Below are 25292 nucleotides of genomic sequence, written 5' to 3' on the forward strand. Positions count from 1 at the left end.
GGATCAATGCCAGAGCAAACAGGAGCAGTTGCCAAGTTTTCCCTGGGTATCTCTGACCAATCTTATCAATCTCAAATGAAAGGTGCCTGCACTTGCCTGTACTCCCTAGGGAAAATATTGAAGAGCTGGATGAGATTTTACAAAGCAGATATCACTAAGAGGCTCAAAGAAGAAGGCACATACAAATTAGTCATATAAACATAACCACAAAAAAAACCCACCCAAAACCAAAACACACTACCACAAAAATGTCATGGTAAGTGAAAACAGAGTGAAAGGAAAATCAGCAGCAGCAGCAGAGCATCTTCCTTCAATGTGAATGATGATGAAAACAATACAAAATATTAACTGGCTTCTTCTAAAATACAGGCTTGATTCCTGCAACTCTGAAGGGCAAAATTACTATGTAGGAATTCTGTATTTTCATTCTGTTTGGGAACTGTTGCAATGATAACTTAGTCTGTAACCAGTACCTTCCATCACCCTCCTTCCTCAATAAATCTTACAACATGTGAGCACAAGGTGAAAGATTCCCAAGTGTGGAGAAGAGAATCATACAGTAGTTTGGGTAGGGAAGTGTATCTACTTCTGTTTCTATCCTGAATCAATAATCAAAGGGACAAGGACTTCTTGCACTGAGAAAAAAAAACTCAACCAAACAATAAAAAAATAACAATGCTCCCAATCCTGGTAAATGTTTAAGAAAGGGGAACCTGAGAGAAACAAGCAAAGAATAAATATTGAAATTAACAGACACAGCAAATCTATATTAAGGATTTCTGTCGTTCATCACATGTTATGAAAAAGGAAATGAAGTTTTCCTTCTGACTCTGTCCATTAGAGATTTACAGTATTTGAACCATTTTGAGTAGCAGGATGTAAAAATATTAAGTGGGGTTTTTTTCATTTAAAAAGCAATCAGTTTATCAAGCTTCACTGCATGATCTGAGAACGAATTTCAGCCCAGCTCTTCAGGGCCTGCAGTGGAAGGAGAGTTCCAGCTGCTCTGGGGCTGGAGTTTGACTTTAGGTGGAATTCCAGCATGAAAGTCCAAGCTTACATCAGACAACTAAACCACAGGCTCTACTCTGCAACCCAGGCTGCTAAAGTGTCATCATGATGAGTCAGCTATCAAATACTTCACTTGCTGTTTTTACACCACTGCCTCCCTGTTCAGCTTTCATTTGCTTTCCCAGACACTGCAACAATACACCACTTTGTAACCTTTTGCAAACACAGGGCTAGTTCTGGGAATCTTCATCTTTCTGGTCCATGATCCTGAAGGATGATGGCAAAACTGCCATCCCTTTTGACCCCAAACATCAGCTCAGACTGAGCTCTGCAATAGTACCCAGGGGGCAAAGGTCAGGCTTTACCATGCACTGCAGACCTCCATGTAATTTGTTATCAGCAAGAGATAACACACAACACATGAGTGGATCCATTCACTTCTGCAGTGCTGGGCTGGACCCCACACCCCACACAAACTGAACTCAGGGTGTGGAGTCACAGAGGGTTCATTCAGTCCAACCCCCTGCAGTGAACAGAGACATTGCCACCAGCTCAGGTTGCTCAGAGTCCTGTTCAACCTGGCCTGGAACAATTCCATGGATGTGGCACCCACCACCCACCTCCCTTGGAACCCTGAGCCAGGACCTCCTCCCCCTCATAAAACATTTTGTGAGAAAACAGTGAGGCACATGCCTGTGAGAACTCATAGATCAGATCTCCAAACAGAGAAAAAACAGCCTTTTTCTGCAAGATGAGCAACAGGTATGGAATGAATATTTAGCAAAACAAAGTGATTGGTTTACAGGAGCTGAAGTTATCGATACCCACACACTGCTTAGCAGGCAATTCCCAGCAATGAGCTGCACTAAGGAAATCAGAGCTTTTCCCAACATCTTTGAAGCACTGAAAGTGATCCAAACCTACCTCACTCTTTCTCCCCACATAATATTTAGCAATCATCCTCAGCTCCTGGCACAGCTCACTACAACAAATGGGATTCTGGTTTTTGGACATTCAAGTTCAAATAGTTTGGGGAAGGAATGAAGGCCCATTAAATGAAGAGGTACTCCTGGAGAAGCTGCAATTTCCCAAACAGTTTCAAATTCATTCCCAAATTCACTGCTAGAGACGTGCATTTAAAATAAACAGCAATAAGAAAATGTTGAGGAATTCTGCTTTACAGATCATGAAATTATATTTCAACAACCTGGCAAAGGAATGTTTGATTTTAATTGAGCAGAACATAAAACAAAAACAAAACTGCTGTCAGGTCAACAGTCTCTTTATCATCACAATAAGGAGCTGTAAATGCATTTGTCTTATTTATTTGAAGAAATAGCATTATTGTTCTTCCAGTGTTGCCTAATGCTCTCCACTGCTTTGGGAAAAGCTAAGTTTTTTGTACACCACTTGTTACAGCCAGTTTAGCACAGAACACAGCACATTTAAGTAATTTAAATACAAATGTGGGGTTGAAATATGAGTCTCTAAAACAAAGGCAGCTGCAAAAATTACATCCAACCTACAGCTTCTACACCATCTCCAGCAGAACAGATGAAGGGATGCATAAACTTCCTAGATTAACACAAAGTATTTGAAGAAATTTGCACACAAAACACATTGCCAAGAGATTTTTTCATTCAATTTATTTCAGAAATAATAGAAGACAATATAAATCATTTAGCAGACACAATCAAAATCAGAACAGGCCTTGTTTACTTTTTTCCAAAACTCACTAGGACTCTCTGTTCCAGTTTCCAGTGGGAAATATTCCCACCCAATCATGTAATCCCACGTGCCTGATCAGATAAAAAGCCAATGACATCCCAGAATACAACAGGTTATCAGTTCATATTATTTTACTGCACCTCTACCTCAGCTAATTTTTCACAACAGGTTGGTAGATCAATTACATAATTGCAGAGCAAGCAATGTTCTCCAAAATTTAACAGAAAACAGCATTTAGTATCTACTCTTCTTTAAGTGCCACCATTCCTAGGAATTCACACTTAAATCAGAAGTAATCCTAGTCAAAACACAACTCAAGGCAGACCCAGAAATGCAATGATTATTGACAAATCACCCCCAAATTGCTGTGATTTGAATTTTTTACATTCCCCTGAGTTAAGAGCAGTAGCTGGCTCTGATATGCTTTGAATTTAGTTTGGACAATAATTACCCCGTAACTGGGGTTCCAAATTTTTTTGCACAATTTAACTAAGCTGCAGGTGCTGGGTAACATCACAACGTGCCTCACATCAGGTTTTAGACATTTTTTAGATATCTACATTCATACAAACATGCTGCTTTAATTAAAGGATCACATTGAAAATTAGCCCTGGCTCAATCAAGAAAGAACAACAGCAGATTATTGCAGTAAAATAACAATTTTAGCACCCATGGGAATAGTTCTGAAAGTTCCTGAGCTTGAATTCCAATATTCATGCATTTGAAGGTTTATTTCTCAAAAGTTTGGCATGCTGATATTTTTCTATTTAAATTCTTACAGATTAGAAAGAATAATTTACTCTCCTACCCTAAAAGGGCTTGTAAGGTGTAATCAGTTTAGTGCATGGAGTAAGAATACCCTTTGCTACCTCCCTTATGTCAGTTATATCCCAACACAGCATTAGTAAGCAAAGATTATCTTAGAATATATATTGGGAATAAAATTGAACTGTATGTAGATTGAACTTTGGAGTTAGCTTTATCTCTATCACAAGGAGTGAGACATTCCAACACTTTACTCAAACTACTGGGTATCATTTTACTTCTGGAAGGCCAGAAAGATGTGTTTACAAAAACAGACAGATAATCATTTTATTAGAAATACTGAACAGCATGAACTTTTTAACAAAATTTCTCCATGAAGGCAATCACAGTATCCTTACAGAAATTGTGTGATTTAACCAGGAAAGTTGTACAACAAAACAAATGAAGCAGTACTTTGATTAAATTTCTGTTTTCTCCTAGAAACAAAGGCAACTTCTTATCATGAGTTGTTTAAAAACCCCATAAATTGTTACCAAGCAGTAAAGCACTAGTGTTGAAAGGCACAAGGATTGAAGCTTGTGTTACCTGGTTTCCAGCACAGACAGCACTTGAGAGCCCAGTAAATCACATCTGTAGAACACTGTGCTTGGGCCCAAGTCTGCTACATTCTCTGAAGTGTTGGACAGGTTCTTGTGCGGCTGGAAGGACTCAAAATTCAGAGCAGCTCTCTGCAGACTTACAGGTTGGACCTTTCCTTGACAGACATACGAGTTGTGGACTGTGCGTATGTTCTAATTACATCCTGAAAATAAAGCAACAGAAAAACTCAAAGCAAGTTCCATTTAAAGTAGAGAACTGCAGGAAAAAAAAAAATCGAATCAACTGAGTTGTTATTCTTCAGAGCAAGCACTGAGCCCAGGAAAGGCTTGTGCCAATGTTTCGTTACCATCACAAAGGGTGGGTAACCAACATGAACACATTTTATACCACGCACAGTTACCTTCCAGAAACCCTACAAACCCCAGCTGAAACAAAGTATTTGTACATCATCACCAGTTAATCAACATTTAATTGTCATTAGAGTGATACTTCCTTATTTTCCAATTCTACAAGCACTGACTTCTGGCTTTTAGATGAAACAGAGATGAAGACTAATTTCTCATTTCATTGAATTTACAAGAGAAGCCAAAATAATTCACACCCAGTCAAAAGGCAGCTACAAAAATAATTACCATACCTTTTTCCCACCCTCAGCATTGTATTTGTCCAGCAAAGCCTGGATACAGGCTCCATAGCTAGGATGAACATCAGTGAAGTTTTTCACCTGCACAGGAAGACAAACAGAAAAGGTAACAAGAACTTTTTAACCTACATTTCAAAAGGATTCTTTACCACATTTCCTGGGCTACAAGCAGTAGGTATCATAAGAAACAAAAGTTTAACAAACAAGATATGAAGATCTTCAAACATTTCTGTTCTCTTACACAGAGCTCATTCCCAATTTAAACAAAGCTGCCCTGAGAAGGATAAGGATCCAATCCCTCCTTAGCCCTCACTGCCTTTTTGTTTAGAGCAAAAACTTATTCTGGTAGTCATCTGATTTTTGAAACACCAAGTTAAACATCTACCCCATCCTTCCCCGCAGGAAAAAATGACTTTAACATGTTATATTTTGTAAATAGGCACATATTTAAGTATGAGAATTCCTGCTAAGAAAAAAATCCAGCCTTTTCACAGAATTCCTGATCTTCCTTTCCAGAAAACGTTACTAGATTGGTAGAAAACCTGGAATAAACCCCAAAGAGGGCACTTACAGCTCGTTTCTGAATGAAGAGTTGGGCATCCTTCAGATGCTCTGCAATGTTCTTACACAGTCTCTGGCGCTCTTCCTCGTTCAGCACTTTGAGGTAGAATTCTCTTACCTGGCCATTGGAAAAAAATATTTTCATATTCCCAAAAGTGAGTAAGAATAGATTTCATTTCCTAGTCGACCAACACTTGAAATACTCAAAATGTTTAAAAGGCAGCCAGTCTGTGAGGGTTTTTCTATGGCAACCACGCAGACATTAACGGCAAGAAGGTAAGTCACAGCCTCTACATAACAATGCCCAAAATCTGAATTTTGGATTCTGTGAGACCTCACACTAGTATACACACACCCTACACACTCCTCATGTGTGCCAAGCAGCACAAAGCCTTTCCACACCCCCACCTGGGTCACATTGTCCTCATTGGCACTGTTGAAGCGCTGCACGTCCCCTGAAGCAAACATGCGGCTCTGCTTGAACTGGGGCTGATCCTCAGGACCAGTGAAGCTGTTTGGGTAATAATTTGGGGCACCACCTGGGGAAAAAAAAAAATCCCCAAACCAAATCAATCAGATGGCACCACTTTCAAGTAAGTCAGAAGACAGAGGATGCTATTTCCTCAGAGGAATCTTAATCTCTTACTCAGTTACAATTTGTTTTATTAAAAACAGCTGACAATTTTTCTGTCAACACCTTAAAGCCAGTACTTAACAGCATCTGCTACAATGAGAATTTCCACAGCTTTTTTTCAGGGAATATTGACCTGATTCAAAAGTAATAAAAGCTGGCCACTCTCACAACAATATTTTTCAGTTATAATGGACAGTCATGGTAAAAGTCTAAGGCAACATAAAAATACAGTCATTTACATATCTAAGTACTACAATGCTTCCCTGTGTAGGGGGTGTATTTTAAACACATAATGAACTTAGAGAACTGCATGAAAATAAACTCATCTGTTCTGAGACAAGAGCAGCTGCCCTCAAGTTCCTGTTTTTTAAATATTTCCCTCTCCTCCCTCAGCAAGTGTCTGAACTCATAGCCCAGAGGAACACATATTTTGGCATGAGCCACAGCTTAAGTACATCCTTGTTTACTCTGAGGTGGAAAACAACCACTATTGGGCAAACCCTGACAGAACAAAAGCTGCTCAGTAGAAGCGAAGTGACAGCTTGGCATTTTCACTTTTGTCTTTCACAATCTCTCAGAAATCTGAAAGCAAAGCAGTTTAGTGAAGTAGACTGAGCATATCCAAGTCAGTCTTTAAAACCTGTGGGTTTTCTCCCACAAACTCCTTTTCTGTTAAAGGCCTTTTTGTTATGTTTTAAACACATCCTAAGCTTCACTTGGTTTTTATGCTTTTAAACAAACTCCTCATCCCATATCCAAATATCCCAAGTCTCCTTTACTGGATTAACAGAAGATATACACGCATTCTACACAAATATGTAAAGATAATAAACATGGGCCTTAAGCCCCCTGTGAACTGAAGGGAATGCTGCAGCCCATGCCCAAGTATCATTGTATTGAAAGCTGTTTTCCTGCCTACCTTGGTTGTCAGAAACAGTCATTGGCCCATCCCTCTGGTAGTTGGCAACCCTGGTTCTGAAGGGACAATTCACAGGGAGCTGCAGATAGTTGGGGCCCAGGCGGTGTCTGTGGGTGTCAGGATACGAGAAGAGGCGTCCCTAAAACATTGATCACAAACATTAACCACCACTTGTTAAAGACTGGGGCATGTCAACTCAAAGCTTTCACAAGCAGCAAAGCAACCAATGCTCCTCAGGTCAAACCTCCCGTTTACCTGCAGCATTTTGTCAGGGCTGGGCTCAATTCCAGGGGGCATGTTGCTAGGGTCATAAGCCATCTGTTCCACCTCTGCAAAGTAGTTGACAGGATTCCTGTTCAAGACCAACTTTCCCACAGGGATGAGAGGGTAGTCATTATGAGGCCAAACCTATAAGACACAACACACAACCAGTAAAATCAACATTATTCAGAGTATTATGCAGCTTAATTGCCAGGCAGAATTCACCCGATTTAAGTCTAGACTAAGAAAATATATTTCCAAGTTTCTTTTCTCCTAACAAACATTGAGAAATGTCTTATTTCAATAAGCCTTTTGCAATTAACACAGAGTATGAATGCAACTTATTTCATCATCCCAGCATAATCTCAGCACTTGAGTACTTGAACGAAATACCCACAGGCCCTTGAAAAGCTGCCTAGGGAAGCAGGGCGTGGGTAGAACTGGTGACACAAATGTTTTCACCTCCTTCAAAATGCTTAACTGGCTTAACTGCCTTTTCTTTGCCATCTGAGCTGCACTTTTAAGTTCAAAGGTCTTTAGCCACTCAGGGAGAGCAGTGTAAGAGGTAAAAAAGTTTATGCAATGCAAGTTTATGTCGGCATCTTTCAGCGAGGCATCCCTAGGAGCAGCTATTGGAAGTGGGACAAAATGAGACCAGCAAGGCTCAGGGTGTGACTCTGATCTGAGATCACACTTCTGAAGTGCCATAGGCTCTACAGGCCTGGAATCAAGCCCTATCCATATTTCCCTGAGGAAGAGCAACATCAGATATAACATGATTACAGTTTCATCTCTGGAATTTCTGGCTCATCATGGCTCTACAATAAAGAATACACTTAAAAACTACCTGAAACTGAATATTCCCAGCATTATCAAACATACCTTAGTCAAATCAAAAGGATTAAATGGGAACTTCTCTGCTTCTTCAAAGGTCATAACCTGAATGTAGAAGGACCATGAAGGATAGTTCCCCTTGGCAATGGCATTGTAAAGGTCCCGTATGGCATAATCAGGATCAGTAGAAGCCAATCTTCCTGCTTCTTCCACAGAAAGGTTCTTGATGCCCTGGTCAGTCTAAAATCAACAAAAGCACCAGTTAACAGCATGCAGAAAGTACTACAGAGATAATCCATCAGAATGGATTCTAACAAGATCTATAATCCAAGAATGAGATTGTCCAAGTTCTTTCAATAACTGGAGTATAGATTTACAGTACATTCAACAGCTGCCTTCCAGATAAAAACAGCTCACTGATAGCACTCCATTAACATGAGACAGATGCCCAAAGAAGAGTTTCACAGTCTAGCAAATGATTACTGTGTTAGTAAGAAGAAAGATGCCTCTACTGTTGGTTAAAGGTATGAAATTAATATTAAACAAGAACTCCATATACCTTTGAGCCTGAATTTAACTTGAAAAGTCACATTTTTATGGTTTTATCCAATATGATGTATAGTTCTAATTTAAAAAAAAGTCAATACCTTGGCATGGAATTTGCAGTAAACTGCTCCTCCATCAGCATTAACCAGTTTGAAGGTGTGTGATCCATATCCATTCATGTGGCGATAGCCATCGGGAATGCCACGATCACTGAACAGGAAAGACACCTGCAGAGAAGGATCAAACAACTATTAATGGGCTCAGCATCTCAAGTACAAAGTCTTCACTCCAGACTAAGTTTATTGTGTTAATCTGCATCAGTGGGAGCTATGTTAATGTTGTCAGGAATTACTTGAGGAATTTCTACTGCAGATGTTAATGAAATAAAGCTGACTCCTCCCCTAAGCATGGGTAAGCCTGCATAATTTAAAATTATACTTAAACAAAATATAAATAAGACTATGTAAACTTCTAAATCAAACATGGAAAAGAGAGTTAAAAACCTGCTATCATAACACAACTTTCCTTATCACACAAAATAAAGTCACAGGAGAAGCTTACTTGATGCAAGGACTCAGGCCGAAGACTCCAGAAGTCCCACGCCATGTCAGCATCCTTCAGATGAGTCTGAGGGTTCCTCTTCTGGCTATGGATGAAGGATGGAAACTAATTTGTCCAGAAGTAGAGGAGGAAAAAGAGAAAAAAAAAAGTTAAAGACAAAGCTGTAAGATCACTGAAAAAAAAATCTTCAACTGCCATACCCTTCCTGCAAACAAATTAATTCACAGACCAGTAAAATGAGGGTAGTGTCAAACACTCACAATTAGAATAAACAGAGATAAAGGATGCTTTCATTTTGTGGTTGATAAGGTGAGAGATAAAACTGTTTAGATTTGTATATAGGTGTTTATGTGACTCAGAAATGAATACAGAGATACTATGAAATATCTGTGCAGAACTCCTGCACTCAAGGAAAGCCCCTCCACTAATTGCTGTCAAACTTACACCAAAAGAACAAAAAACCCAGATTTAATAAGAAGAATTGGCAAGAAGCTTTTAAAGGGAAAAGTTCAAAAAGTATGAAACCATGTAAGTTGAAGTTTTAGCTCTTTATTTATTTTTGTTTAAGGACACCTTTCCAAGCAAAAAAATGTTCAGACAATCTGACAAACAACCAAGTTTAAGTGTGTCAAAACCGGAGCTTTTGCTTCTGAGGGAAGCCAGAACAAGGTGTGAACGAACTTTTGGGCTCTCACAAAGTAACCTCCCCTTCTGTGCTGACTCACCAACATTGGGTCCCGAATAAAGAAGATGGGAGTGTTGTTTCCCACAAGATCCCAATTCCCCTCCTCCGTGTAGAATTTCATTGCAAAGCCTCGGGGGTCACGAACTGTGTCAGCTGAGCCAGATTCTCCAGCTTTAAGAAATACATGAATACACAGAAGTGTTAGGGTAGGAAATACATATAAATATGACCTAGAAAAAAATAGGCCATAGAATCCAAGAAGGGCAAGGTTCATTGCAGTTTTTTGCTACACCAAGGAATTTTAGGAATATTTTCAACAATACTTCAGGCACGGTGAGTTTTCAAAGTGTAAACCCAACCAAATATTCAGTTAAAAGAAGGAAAAAACAAGTATATCCACTTGAACCAATTAAGAGTGGAATTTGCATTATCACTAAGAGAGACATCAGACTTTAAGGCTGAATCATCTAAACCCACAATTGTTTCTGTGCACCAAATCCCAGTGGGAAAGCTCTCATCTGGAAGGTAGCAATCTAACCAGCATGCCTAATAAAAAAATATGGAAGAGCTGTAATCCTTTTAATCCCTCCTGCTTCACCCAGGATGGGATTTTCAATGGGAATTTAGATCACAGCACAAGTGCTTAGCACAACACCTGAGCAGAAGTGTTCCAGGAGTGCTAGGAACAGCTAATGCTGGATTGTGATGAAATCAGTAGGACACTCATTCTCTTGTTAAAAACCTTGTGTACTCCAGAACAGCAGGGAGGAAGCATGTCCAAACAGGGCAGGCAAAGGGAAGGGAAGGATGTAACAACTGCTCCAGCAGCAGTTTATATTTCAAACTCAACTCCATGTCATTACCCTGCACAACACTCAGGACATCCTAAATCCTAAAGGATTTCACACTGGAAAGAGACCATAGGCCAAAGCCAGCAGCTCCCCAAGCCTTGTTGGACTACTTTTTTTCTCTTCAATACTTCCAGAACTGAATCCTCTTTAGGATTTATTTTCTTGTAAATACATCCACATAATGAATTATAATTTTTCTATCAGATAAGCCATTGATCCCAATTAGCTTCAACTAATGGATTTAAGACTTTGCTAGTTTGTGCTTTCCAATCTTTAAGAAATTGGAGTTTATTTATGGAACATTGCCCAGTATTTAGTTTACATCATTAATCCCCAAAACGTTCCTGTGGCATAAAAGATCACAGGTATTTAACTTGCAGGTGTTGATTGTGATCCAACCAGAAACAAAGTAAGCCTTCTGTCAGAAAAACACAGCTTGGGCTGCCCTCCCTCTCACACTTCAGACATAAAAGTGTCTCCAGAGAGCTCTGACAGAAAGAGGCAAAAGCTGCTTAAGCATGTAAGTGAATTTCAGAGAAGATGAATTGGCTGGAAGAAAGCATTGTAAACCCCCTCAAGTGCCCCACAATGCAGACACTGCTCTCAGGGCACACCTGTAAAAGACACAAAGTGGATTTAGAGCCTTACCAACAGTGGAGAAGCGGATGGCAAGCGGAGTCCTTTTCCCAATGTGCTCAAACACTTTTGCCTTACAATACCGGGTGATATCATGAGTGACTTCAAAATAGCCAAAGGCTCCTGAAGAACAGCAAGTTCAAAATATCAGATCTAGTACCTTCCTTCAACTCACACTTGTCTGTTGTTATTATACAACTTTAAGCCAAAGGGAAACATGCAAGTACACCAGTTTAAAAAAATGTTCCGAACACTCAATTTACTTTCACAAAATGAAACTGATTTAACACAAAACTATTTGCTCATTCTCTCCTCTTTAATTGGCTGTTAGCAGCTCCCAGCAGGAGCACAGAAGATGCTCTTCTGCCAAGATCTGTGTTTTTATCTGGAGCAAGGCAGGTATTTCTTTAATCCTGTTATTAGTTGCAGAATTTTTGGTGCACCTGTAAGCTGGGTGAAGCAACAGAACCCTTCCCACCCCCACAGAGGAACTTTTTCCATGCATGGTCGCATTTTAAATACAGCCTCACATCTGCTCCTTCTAGGGCAATGCATGACAAATATCAAGATAGTAATTCTACCTTACTAAGATCAGTAATATTTTTTAAAAAGTTTAAGTCTTTAAAATTTAAATATCAGATGATCAGCTTGCTTTGGCAGACATACATTAGAAGACAAAGCCAAATTCTCTATCAAATAACATGCAAACAACATTAAATAGAGATGGGAGGAACAGACCGAAGAAGCTGAGACTACAGCAGATACAGTAAAAATTGAAGGGCTATAACCACATTTCCTCTCATTTTTGTAAACAATTTTTCAGTGCTTCAAGTTTCGGTATTGAGTTCTTTCAAACCAGGCCTTACCGCTGTTGTTTATATAGATTTATTATAGCTAGTAACACTAAATTATAAATAACAATGTAATTTATGTGTCACAATCCATACATTAACTCAAAAGCTCCTCAATTCTACACAGAGAAAATACATGATTTTAAACATACCTGCCCCTTTTGCATGCACAACTCTCTCAGGAATCCTCTCTCTGTCAAAGTGAGCCATCTCATCAGTGAAAACAACATCTTGGACCAGAAGAGGTCCACGTGGTCCCACTGTCAGGGCATTCAGCTTATCCCCAATGGGGTTCCCAGCACCTGTGGTCAGGACATCTGGTTTCTGGAAGCAAGAGAAAGTCACTGTCAAACCTAAAATTAAAAACCCTCTGGATCTGAGCCACACAATGTTCATGACTGTTCAACCACCAAATGTCACAGAACATATCAGCAAGAAGTGGCAAAATGACTTCATATTCTGAAGGAAGTCACAGAACATACAGATGTTTACCTAAATCACAGAGCTAAGTTTTAGGACAATTTAAGTCATGTAAAATCTGGGAATGTTTTCCATGGTTCAGAAATGTTTCTTCTCAAGAAAAATATGGGATGGGAAAAATAACCCCAAAAAACTAAAACAGAAGCAGCAGCTGGAAAATAAGGGAGAAAGGAGAGGATGAAGAAGGTAATGTCAGTTCAGTGGTAGAAACATAAGGAAAGAGCTACAGCCAGACTAAAAGGGCGTTAGTGATTAGTGCTGGAAGAATTATGGAAAATAACAGAAGTAGGAACACCTGAGGAATCATAATTTTAGAGTCCTGGACCATGGAAGGACTAAGATTAACACAAGCCCCAAGAAGCTCTACTTCCAGGAAATGTCCTACAAGAAACTTCAAGAAACACTTGCACTAGAACTGATTACACTCCTACTTTCTCCTAAAAAGATTCCAGTATAAAATACTTTGCCTGCATCACATGTGGGGTTATATGCTCCTCTAAGGCAATATTCCTGCTTTACTGGGTGCTGTAGAAAATGTAGTGAGAAAGGTACTTCAGCTCCAGAGACCTGATAGTCACGGTTCTCAGTTTTTCCTGGAGTACATTTATTGTTAGGAGCCTTGTAAAGGACTTAGAAGAACAGGAAAACAAGTAAGGACAAAGGAAAAATGAAGAAAATAAAGGCAAAATTTGCAACAGGACAAGCTCAAACAGCAAAGTCACAGATGATGAGTAGCTAACAATAAATCCATCACATCTTGCACCAAACTGACATGATTCCATACGGGCTCTCTATCCACATCATCCTACCTGAAGCATCCACACACCTGAACGACACCAGCACAAACTCCCTCAGCCCCTCCTGACTACTTCTCCTCCTTTAAAGCTCTATAAATGAAAAGGGATGGAGGACAAAAGGAAGAAGCAATTCTTGATGAGGAAAGGCTTCACTACCCTAAGTTCTGCTTTAAGGGGGCTAATTACTGCAAGAAAATTCCCATCTGATAGAAGACTTTTTTCCCTCCCAAAAGGCAGGAAAGAACAATTATTCACATCCACACCCAGAGCTCTGGATGAGGCAGAGAACACAGGCAATTCCAGACACCTTTGTTGCACTCAGGTCCATGAGTAACCACATAAAAGACATTTGACAGGATAAGTGCATTCCCACTGTGTTCCTACTAATGTGCAACACATGTACTCCAGCTGGCTTGAATTCCCAAAATATCCACATTCTTTATTCTTCCTTCACCACTTAATTAGCATAAAGCTTTAAGCATAAATCAACTCCTTTGGGATGCTTGAAATCCTCACCTACACTGAAATCCACACAGACATTTTAAAAGACAATATGTAACTGGTTACAAACAAACATGATGTTCAGAAACGTACAGGAAAGTTAAATAAAGCTAAATTTGTATTTCAAGTCAAAGAAACATCTGCTTAAATCAAAAGGTTATCTATAGTTCGTAATGGGAAATATGTAAGAGTAGGAATTGTTCTCAGTATGTTTTCCATTACTTACTTATTACAGGCAAGACTATTCTATAATGCCAATATTTAGGGCCACCAGGAGTAGCTGCTAAAACCACAACTTGTTGACATTAAGGCTATAAAAAAATTAACAGCTTTGTGGCTTTAGAGCCTCCTTTGTGTAGTCAGACGTTCTAGTGATCACATTAGAAGTAAAGAATATTCATTTATTTAATGGGAGGAGATATTCACTTTAGTTTCAGGATAATGTTATGTGGGGCTCACAAAGTAAGTTCCAGAGAGGAAAAAAAAAATAAAAATCCACACCATAGTTTAAAGAAGAACTCTCATACTGTTTTTGGACTGGAGTTTGTTTGATGCCTGTGTTTTCATCTGGTTGGGAGCTGCACACAGCCCAAACCTTGACAGGTAAGAGCTTTTAAATCTGTGTTTCATTACAGCACTAACCTGCCATGACAAAAAGAAGGGAAGCAAAGCCAGGAGAATTTTAGTAAGTGCTGGGGTAAGCAGCACACATCAAAGTACACACTTCCAGGCATTACTGATACTTTGTACCTTATACAACTCACTTTAAATTTCTAATAAGTCCTCCCTACTTTATATCTTAAAGTCTCATGACTCCTTATGCAACTCAGACTTTGGGTTACCTCCCAATCTCCAAATTAACCTTGGCCCCTTTTCAAATACTGCTTTGCTACAGAAAAGCCGACATCCCTACAAAAAGAATTACTCATGGATAAAAAAGAAACTATTATGACACATGCTAGGATATGATGGAGCCACAAGTCATCAGGTAGTTTTCACACTGTTCCTTTGAGAACCAAGAGAAAAAATAAAATTAAAACGACTTAACAGCTCAAGTGGGAGCTGAGACATCCACTTGCATCTTGTAAGATTGCTGCTTAAAACCAGCACGTAAGTGTATTTACTAACACACACTTCCATCAGAAACTACGTGTGGAAGCTGTCACAGTGATTTGATGAAGGAGAAGGGAAATCAACTCTTAAACACTTATACATTTACCCAAATATTTTGGGGTCTATTCTACACCTTCAGATGGCTGAGTGCCACGCTGTTGATTAAATACCCTTACGATTTCAAATCAACCACTTCACAGTTATGGAATGGGTTGGAGGGGATCTTCAAGGTCATTGAATTCCACCCCTTGCCATGGGGGACATGCAGGGACACCTTCCACTATCCCAGGTTGCTCCGAGTCCCGTCCAACCTGGCCCCTCCAGGGATGGGGCAGCCAGGGCTTCTCTGGGAAACCTGTTCCAGGGTCTCATCACTCCCACTGGGAACAATATCTTCCTGAAAAACTCACTTCGGTCTGGTCAGTACATCTACGCAGAACATGCTGAGTTAGAAGGGAGCCACAAGGATCACTAAGTCCAACTCCTGGCCCTGCTGAATGTGCTTTATGCTTTCTATTATTCCCTAATCACCTTTCCACTGGGCTCCACCGCCGTGGCAGCAAACCGAAACGCAAACTAGTGATTTAAGACGGGAAAAAAAGCCCCGCCATCGCTGCCCGCGGCCGGGGCGCGCCGCAGCCCCGCTGCTGTCCGGAGCGGAGCGGGCCGATCCCGGCATGGCGGGCCGCCCTCCCCGCCGGGCCAGCTGGCAGCCTCCATCCCCGGGCCCCGCCGCTCTCGGCACAGCCCCAACCCGCGGGGGCGAGGCCGGGACGGGCCGAGGGCGCCTCGCCCTCTGCCGCTGTGCCGGGGCTCGGAGCGCCCCATCCCGCGGGGCTCTCCGCCCTCGGCTCCCCGGCGGGTGCGAGGCTCGGGGGTACCGGGGAGCGGCGGTGCCTGGCGGGTACCTGCGAGCCCCGGTGGATCTTCCACTGCTTCAGCTGGTCCGCCGCGTCGTCCCGCCCGTCGGCCATTTTGCAGTCTCCGGCGACCCCCGAGGCAGCAGGAGGGGAGCGGAGGGGAGCGGCGAGGCTGTGTTGGCTGCTGGTAAGGAGGCAGCGGCGGGGAAGGCCCGGTCACGGCCCGGTCACACTGTCACCCCGCGGGGGCCCCGCTGTGCCAGCAGCGCCCGCGGGTAGCGGGAGGCACCGCCGGTAAAGCTGCGCTCCCGGCCTGCGCCCGCCCCCCGCTACCTCCGCCACCAATAGGATCGCGGCCACCGGCCAGCGCGAGTTCTGATTGGTCTAGAGCACGTCAATCATGCGCGAGGGGGCCCGTCCCGTCCCTCACGCTTTGGGGACAGAGGCCGGAGGCGCTGTGGCGTCCCCTTGAAATCCCGAGGAAATTCAGCAATATGGGGCTGGAATCCCACTGCTGAGAGGCCAGAGCTTTCCAAAGCTGCTGATGGTGAAGGCATTGTCCAGTGACAGGAGTTACAGGTTCGGTACTGGGAAAGCGGCACGTACTTACGGAGTTTCTGAGGCAGGGTTTGTTTCAGCGGAGACAAACATCTTTGTAAACTGCAAAATCAAAGTATGTAACTATATAAATTACATCAGTGTGTACCTATATACGGGCTCACTCCTATATTGGTGCCTGAACAGGGGTACAGGTGATTCACTGACTTTGTCACATGCACTCGATAGTAAAGAGCATTTCTTTGGTGACTGGACTTTTTAACCCTAAGAAAGCACCCACTTCTGAATTATGTTGTTACACTTACAAACTGAGTAAACATGACAGCCGTAGTTTTGATACTGCTGCGGAAGGTCCCTGGCTTGGTGCCTAATGCATGCACGAAGTGTGATAAAAGTGATTAAAAGCTAGTTATTCTTCCTATTTCTGAGGTAAAACCTTGAACAAAGCTAATAATCCATCTTAAACTGCTTATCTGCAAGATTATATCTACATTCTTTCTCTGAATAGATACAAAGAATAGTCTAACTTGTTATTTCAAGTAGGCAGTTGCTTTATCTGGTTTGTTATTATGGATTAGAGGGTTGAAGCTCCCAAATTCAGGTCTGTATATACAGGGAATGTCATTACTTCTTTTCCTTTTCTTCAGAATTAAGAATAGCAAACTCCTTTATTTTTTCCTTCACCCTTTACTGGGACATTTCTTTCATGTCTTGGAGCCTCAGAATGTTTCTGCTTCAACATGATAACCAACGTCATAAAGAAGGGCAAGGAAGATAACTTATGTTTCTCATATTTTGATATAAAATATGCATCAGGAGACTACACCTACCACGCCTAGATTTAATACTAGGATTGCCCACATAGTGTTTTTTTAAATCAATAATTGCTGTTTCAGTTTGCTTAACCAGCAAATTGGGGAAAATGTGAACATTTCCATGAACAGTTAATATTTGCTTTTCCTTTAAAGTTTAACACTTTAAATTTTAAGCAGGCCAACATGCTTAGATAAACTGGCTAGAGGAAAGGATTTATTGCATATACCTATGTGTGTGCTTGCATAAAAAAAAACCCAAACAAACAAGAAGAGATTAAATGTTGGCTAATAAAATATGCAAACCCCAAACAAAAACCATGGGGAGAGCGGGTGGCAACACCAGTGGCACCTATTGCAAACCGTGTTTGCACTTCAACTTAACTAAAACCAAGTGACTGCATTTCATAAGAAAGGTCACACACAAAGCTCAGTGTGACACAAATATTTTTGTCTCTCATCTTGCTCTAACTTTATGTCTTTTCAGGAAAAAAAAAAGCAGGGAATGCTGGTTTGAATTCTGCAGGTATCTGGCTGTAGGTGTCTTCATTTATTTCCTTTTCCCCCTCTCCTATCTTGATATTTGTTTCCTGTGGCACCTTATTTGCCTCCTGTTATATATCTGCATTAAGTAAACAAACTTCAAACAATTCCAAATTAATCATCTTTACTTACCTGGGGAGACTGGTTCTCTGCTGCCACATGACTTTTCTGAGGCATGATCCAAACCACACTTTGCCCTTAATTAAGATTTGGGGAGATTAAAAGACAGAGTGATTAGCATTTGTGTTTTGCTGTATTTCAAGTGAGTCTAAACACAAACTAAAAGGTCAGTGTCACACACCATTGTGCTGTAAATAAGGTTTACACATAGCTCAGTGATCTACACCCAAGGGAAGGATCTAGAATTAGTTGAGTAGCAGGTCAGTAGTGCCTCTTGCTTTGCTAACTAAGTTCCACAGGCACCCCAAGCTTTCATCCTGCGTCTATCAGCCCTCTCTGGCTGCCTTGGTCCCTACTTCCTCTGTCATTAAATCAGAGCTACAAATGTTCCCAAGCTCACTGCAACGCTCTGAGTGCCTCTAGTGCAGAGCATTTAACTCCAGCACAGAGCATGGGGCACAAGATGACTTTAAAAATAAGAGATCAGAAAAGAAAAGCACGAGAGAGAGCATACTCACTTCTTAATTAAACTGATTATTGATGAGAACACTTATCACAGGATTAGGAGGCTTTTTCACCCTTCTGCTAAAGATGTTCAAACTTATATCTTCCAGAAGATCCAATTTATGCATCTAGAGATGAGGCTTGGATACATTTTCTACCCTGAGCCACAAGGAAAAAGGTCAGAAAAACATTAAAACTCTATTTCAGGCTCACATAATAAACATGTAATTGGTATTACTGAGTGTATTTTCAGTCACCAAACAAATTCAGCTACTGCATGTGGACCAGCTATGAAATAATGTAATTAATCTGTTCTCAAGACCTTAAATTCTAATTGGTCTTTATCAATATCCAATATTTATATATTTGCAGTACCTCAGGAACCTTTTCCACTCATCCTTCTGCTGTCATGCCTGGTGTAAGCATCAGGGCGCAGAAAAACATGGAAAGAGCAACAAAGAATAATGACAGAGGATTGAGGGGTAGGTGTGGCAACTACAGACAGAAGTGGGTTGCTGTTCTATTTTAGAAAAAAACCCAGAGATTTATGAATAGAAACAAAGATTAATATCCTTTTTAATGCAATAAACAGAACATTCTGTCTGTGATCATTCCCAGCTCACACCCAGGGCAATTTTATATCTCCAGCTGGCAATTACACAGCTATGAAGTTCATGCTCTGAAAAGTCAGCCAACCTCTGGGTGACACGTGCTGAGGTGTTGGACATGGTCTGTGGTGAGCAAGAGAGATGGAATAAGAGATAGGTAATGATAAACTGGGGATCTCTGCATCTGGCAGATAGGTCTGAGCACATTTGCAGCTGTACAACTTGCACTGTACGTAGCCTTTTTAATTTTGTGTTTTCAGTCATCAGATCTAACGGAAAACATGGAAAACACTGAAATACATCCTCAGAAGAGGTGGGTTTTAAAGGATCATTGAGGAGACAACAAGGTAAGCAGGCAGGAAGTAAAATCTGGCTTTTATGGGAAATAGCACATTGGACTGTCATTGGACAGAGTGAGATACTAAGATGCACAGAAAATGTGAAAAAATCACATAGAAGAAAATCAGGGAAAGGCAGATAGGAAACTTTACTTTGTGTTTGTCATTTTTCACCCTCCTTTGCTGTAGCTATTAGGGAAAGGTCTCAATTTAAATCACTAGGGAAAAAAATTAGCTTCAAATATAGAAAAGTGTGTTAGAATATTTATATGTTTCAAACAGGCTTTTCTTTGCTTCTCTCGTTCTCTGTAGACAAGAATGACTTCAGAGATTTTGGAGCAGTTGTCTTCAACCTTTGAGGTTTGTATGGGGTTAGTAATGCCAGTGGTCTTCAACCTAGTCCCTTTTAACCAAAAATATAATTTAATTAATCTATATTAATTGTTCTTAACAATATATTGCTTTTCTTAAACTACTCGTGACCATCATTATGAAAAAGTGTTTCATAATTAGGGCTGGAAAGACAGCTGCAATCTACTCCTTGAGATTAGTAAATGAAGAAAAATAGAGTAAGAAATGCAGCACTTCTCAGGTAGTGGGGTGTTCAAACATCTTTAGCATCCTGGATACCTCACTTCTGTGTTTTTACTCCTCAAAACTGCATCATTAAAACGATTTCACATCATAGACACACAGTTCTCTTTTGTTAATGCAGATTTTATTTCCTTTCTAGTTAGAGCATCCACATGAAGTTTTTCTCCATTTTCTCCATTGTTCTCTATGTTATTAGCAGCATTGTCTGAAGCATCTACCCAGTGGCAGTTCATAAAACCTCAATTTTGCCACCTGATCTTTCCCATTAAAGCTTCATTCTGCATCAGAAAAGATTTAAAGCCAAACACAGCCATATTTTTGATCTGTTGTTACAATCAGAAGCTCTTAAGCTTTTAAATGGGTCAACCCTCAGTATGACTTAGTCACATGTTCTTTAAATTAGTCAAGTGCTTAATTAGCATGCTGGATGTTTGCATGTATAAACATAGATGTCTGATCCAAGATATACCTTGGTACAATAGGTGTCATTTCATGTGTTCCAATTCCACAGAAAGAAGGGAATCCTAAATGAACAGAGCTTGAATCTGCAGAAAATTAAAGGGAATTAAAGATGTTGTCTGCCCAGCAGGACTGGAAAATCAGGCCATTATTTCATTGCCAGGAAAAATCAGATATGTGCCTTTCAAAATTTTGGAGATATGTGTATAGCTAAATGCATCAGTAGGGCTCTAGGCTAATACACAGAGATTATTGATATAATTCATTAACATCAGTGATGATGGATTTCAGTGTGGCTTGTACCTCAAATTTCAATTAGTTTGGTACTAAACAATGTAAAAATTTATTCTTTACAGTGGTGATTTCTGAGTTTCCGTGGGAATATGGGATCGTGGCACTGACTGGAAAATAAAATATCATCACAGAGAGCTTATGGGGAAAAAACCAACAATAACAAACACAGCAGCCAGTGGAATGGCAACAAAACAAATGGATTTGTGGTAACCACAGAAAATATGGATGCTGGGAAATAAGGAAGGGCAAACAAGTGGATTTGTGAGGTACTGAGAGAGGAAATGTCACAGTTTTTGAAAGCAATAGGAGGTAGAAATTCTCCCTTGATCTACTCAGCAAGGTACAGCTGAGAGGTTTGAGTCAGGCAGCCGATGGTGTTTGGGTGTCCTGGGAAATGCTGGATTGGTGCCTTTCAGTTTCAGTGAGCTGGGAAGGATGGGATGCCCCACAAGCAGAGGGACATCAAGGGCTCCCACCAGGTGACAGTGGTGGCAGGCACACTTGGCATTTGGCAAGCACTCCACATGGGTAGTAATCCACTCTACTGACTGGATGGCTCAGCTTCCCATGGAATTGCTGCAAACTCCCAGTGCAGAGTGCAAGACCCCATCAAAATCGCATTTTCTGGGTGTTGTTATCCAAATATAGTTTAAAATGTTTCCTTTTTCACTCTTTATTTTGTCCTGAAAATACACACACACAAGCATTTTAATATATTTAAATTTATTCATTTTCAGTGTCTCTAGCTGATTAATAGATGCTAAACATAACTGATTTTTAAAAGATAATTTCAATGACTTGTACAATACAGGCAGTTTTTAAAAACAGCTTTATTCTAGAAGATGGATGTGTCTGTCTCTTGAGGTGCCCTCTTTAAGAGCAGTAACAGCCATTGAAGTTTGTCCCTTGAGATGGTGGCAAATAGAGCCCAGGGAATAATTAATCCTAGGGCACCAGCACACTTACTGGTGTTGCTGGAATTGATAGGAGCTTCAGTACCTTTGAAAATCTGATTTTATTTTGATGTGGATATTTTAGCCTTATTTTTTCACTTGAAGTAGCTGCCATTCTCAGTCTGTTTTCCATCATAAGAGGAGACATCTAAGGCTGGAAGAGTGGCAAAAAATAAACCACCTGCTTAAACATCTTCATTCCGACAACATGAAAGGCTGCACAAAAATCCTGGGGTTAGTGGGATATTAGATAAATATAAAATAACTCTTCCAGCCTGGACTAATTGATCCAGCCTAGTGCCTGCCATCTGGCCAGCAGTTTGCTGGTGCCCTTTGCCCCAGCTGTCAGCATTTGAGTTGCTGATCCAGCCATTGCCTAAAAGCAATTAGTTCTAGATCATTATGGGTTGCAAAGATGGCCGTTGTTTTGTTTAATATTTACACAACTGCCAGGAACCTGCTTCTGAATTAAAGTCCTGGACAAGCCTTGGCTGTTTTGACCATAGGTAGATGCATGAAAAACAAATGGTGGATTATTTTCCTGCTCTTTAAGCCCAAGTTCTCTTCTGTACATTTGACCTCATTTTTTCTGTTAATAGAAAATTCATCGCCTCAAATGCATAAATTGGAATTATGGAAGCTCAAAATATACCAGAGAAAGAAAAAGCAAAATAATTTCATAATTACAGGGTCTTTAGTTAGACATTTAGTCCATTTTTACACATCCTAAAGACTGCCAACTTTTTATGTCTTTCTAAATGTTAATCTTCCTTACAGAAGTTGCTGAAATAATTATTTTGACCCATCATGGGAACTGTAACAAATTATTAGTGTGCTTTGGGTTTCTTTTTTCCCCTGGAGGCTGATGCTAAGCTACCAGGTTAATTGACATGTTTCTTTCCAGCTCCTGATTGCTACCTGCACCCTGGCTGGATGTTTACAAGATATTTATAAGAGGTTTACAAGCCCTTTATGCTACCAAGAAACTTAAGATGTAGGGATAAAAATGAAATACAGATCATAACTTCCAAACCACCAAACTCATAAACACACTAAACCCTCCTGCACAGATCTACAGGGATCTGCCAGCATTCCTACCCAGCTTTGGTCACATTTCCTATTTTTCTTGGATTGAGGGCAGTGCTTGAACAGCACAGTTGAGTCTTCCAAACAATTTTAAGAGGAATACACGTTTCCCACATTGTTCTTTCATTACTTTTGGCCTAAAAATATTTGATTTTTTTTTTCAGCTACAAAAAAGAGCACTACATCATATTAAGCATGGAAATTTGGCCTAATTTTGACCACCAACTACTTTTGATTCTCCCAGTGTGTAAACAACTCTTTTTCAGTATTCCTCTGGTTGTCATATTATTTGAGAAGGTTTTTTTTTCTTTTCTTTTCCTTATGGTAGAGAGGTTCTTTACTTTTTTTCACAATGTGCTAATCCCTCTTCTGTTTCGTTTTTATCCATACATATTCCTGAAACTGAAAATAGTTTTCATGATATGGAAGGCTGAGATATCTTGATTTTCTGCATGACAGATTCCTGAGGCTTTTCACTGTCTTCTCCCACAATGATGGTTTCCACCTTTTCCTCCTTACCATTCCTAGGGATTGCAAGCAATATTTCCTATCCCATTGTACTTGAGAATTATTTTAAGCATTCCCCTGTGGATTGGAGGCAGACCTGGGTCTATCACCCTCTGTTTTGATACTTTTGAACAGGGAGGTTTTGCTGTGAACCATAAGGACTTATCCTACAATATCCACCCTCCATTCTTCATTTAATTCAATCCTTTTGTCCAATTCTGATACATTCTGACTCACCATTTTATTGAGTGCTGATGTCTCCTGGCACCAGCCCCACTTTTACTGAATCATCCAGACTGTTCCTGTATTTTTTAGGGAGCAGTTTCTGGCTGTGCCATGCCCAGAACACTACAGAACACTGTGACTCTTCCACACAGCTGATGTGTCCTGGGAGTTCCTTCCCAATGAGGCAGGCAAGGGGAAAAAAAAAGGGAGTTGGTCATTGTCTCCCCATTGCTTCCAGCATGTGTTTCATCCTGAGTGACAACAACAAATTGGCTTGTGTCAGGCATCTCCTTTTGGAAAACTATTCCTGGGTTATGTGATAGCCAGCAGCCCTGTGTCATAACTGGAATTAGGGATCCAAGGATGTGGATGGTGCTATCTTTATTCAGGCTGCATGCCGACAAGGTGGTTTCTGAGCCAACAGTGCTCATTAACACGTGCATGTATTGAGCTGACAATTAGGTTAGAAACCTTAGTGTAGGATTGCTTCCCTAATGATTTTTCCCCAGGACTTTACTTTTTGAGGTTGGAATTACACCTACTCTTCTGCTGTAACAAAATCGTGGTGGGATACACATTCTGCATCTTCACAAGATGGGTGAGATGGCAAAAGATGGTTCGTTCACATAAAAACTGGGAAGGGACATGCTGGAAAAGTGTGACCAGTGCATTTTGGAAGGTGCTTTCTGACCAACATATTAAGTTAGAAAGTTTCCATTAATTACTACACTCACTTGGCAATAAATGTCCAGCTACAAATTCCTGCTCTCAACATATCGAGATAAAATCTTCTTACTGAAAAAGGCTTCTAAAAATTTTAAAAAGGGCATTATATAATTTAGTAGTGAATACTAGAACAGTGTTACAATATTATGCAGAATAAAAAGATATCTTTGAAACCATTTTACAGGTTCTTTGAGAGAGAAACAAAGATTTTCCCTCTTATCTCAAACTTTCCTGTTTTAGTGGCCTATTAGTGGTACAAGTTTGGGTTTCTGGCTTGTTTTTCTTTTAAAAAAAGCCACTATTATTGGTCATGCTGGGTGAGTTATATCACACTTTTCACATAGGAATTAAAATTTTTAGATGTAAAATTCACATTTAAACCTAATTTTAAGCAACTACTCATTTATTTACTAGATTAGAATTACATGCCATTGGTTCAGAGGTATTTAAACAATATGAAATCTACCTCAAACTGAAAAATTTGTAGCATTTTACTGTAGGTTTCTTTACTGAAGGTTTCTTTCTTTCTTTACTGTAGGTTCCTTCTTTGTAGGAAGGCAGAGTTTTCTGGTGTTTAGTAGAAAAGGTGAAAAAGCTCTCGAGTTCACCAGAGAAATCAGAGATAAGAAGATCAGGGGTCATAAGGTAAAAGATTAAGAAGTTCATAGCAAAAAGAGAATTCTGCAGTTAAAGATGTTTCATTGTGGGTTTCCCCCATATTCTCACATTTGGCTTTTTTTAGGAATTATTTTGTTGCTGGAAATACTGATTCATTATAGGGGTTTTTTTTTTCCCCACGAACATGTTTGAACTTTACAGGATATGCGTCCATTCACAGTGAGGCACCTGAAGCCCCACAAAGTTTTTGACCTGCTCCTCAGTTGGGGCAGCAGGGTAGGAAAAAACAGTGACAAAGTTTCACTACCACACTGCGCTTCCCTTGGTGGAAAAGCCTGTGCAGAGGCGCTGAGTCTGTCTTGCCAGTGAAGAGAAAGGGATGCTCCCCCTTCCAGAGGCTTAGCCTAAGGATGAGGAAATGTGGATGATACAATTCCTCCAAAGCCATCTTCCCCTGGCCCTGGAACTTACTATAATAGATAAGGTCTCCTAGATACCGAGGCTGAACCA

The 25292-nt window shown here is 40.4% G+C and overlaps 1 protein-coding gene and 1 long non-coding RNA gene across 2 annotated transcripts; one reads left to right on the forward strand and one right to left on the reverse strand.

The window, feature by feature from the left end:
- Positions 1-2322: 2322 nt before the first annotated feature.
- Positions 2323-16158, reverse strand: CAT (catalase). The gene is made up of 13 exons (XM_033063607.2): positions 15886-16158; positions 12239-12410; positions 11248-11358; positions 9789-9919; positions 9064-9168; positions 8604-8729; positions 8005-8196; positions 7117-7269; positions 6862-7000; positions 5717-5847; positions 5319-5426; positions 4742-4828; positions 2323-4306 (listed from the first exon to the last, which is right to left on the reverse strand). The coding sequence occupies exons 1-13, from the start codon at positions 15949-15951 to the stop codon at positions 4241-4243; spliced, it is 1587 nt and encodes a 528-aa protein (XP_032919498.1). The 5' UTR covers positions 15952-16158; the 3' UTR covers positions 2323-4240.
- Positions 16159-19029: 2871 nt separating this feature from the next.
- On the forward strand, positions 19030-24994 carry LOC116997223. The gene is made up of 4 exons (XR_004418136.1): positions 19030-19139; positions 19243-19329; positions 19633-19680; positions 24703-24994. It is a non-coding gene; the product is annotated as an uncharacterized LOC116997223 (long non-coding RNA).
- Positions 24995-25292: the final 298 nt, after the last annotated feature.

Source organism: Catharus ustulatus, chromosome 6 (genome assembly GCF_009819885.2).
Source record: "Catharus ustulatus isolate bCatUst1 chromosome 6, bCatUst1.pri.v2, whole genome shotgun sequence".
Lineage (NCBI taxonomy): Eukaryota > Metazoa > Chordata > Aves > Passeriformes > Turdidae > Catharus > Catharus ustulatus.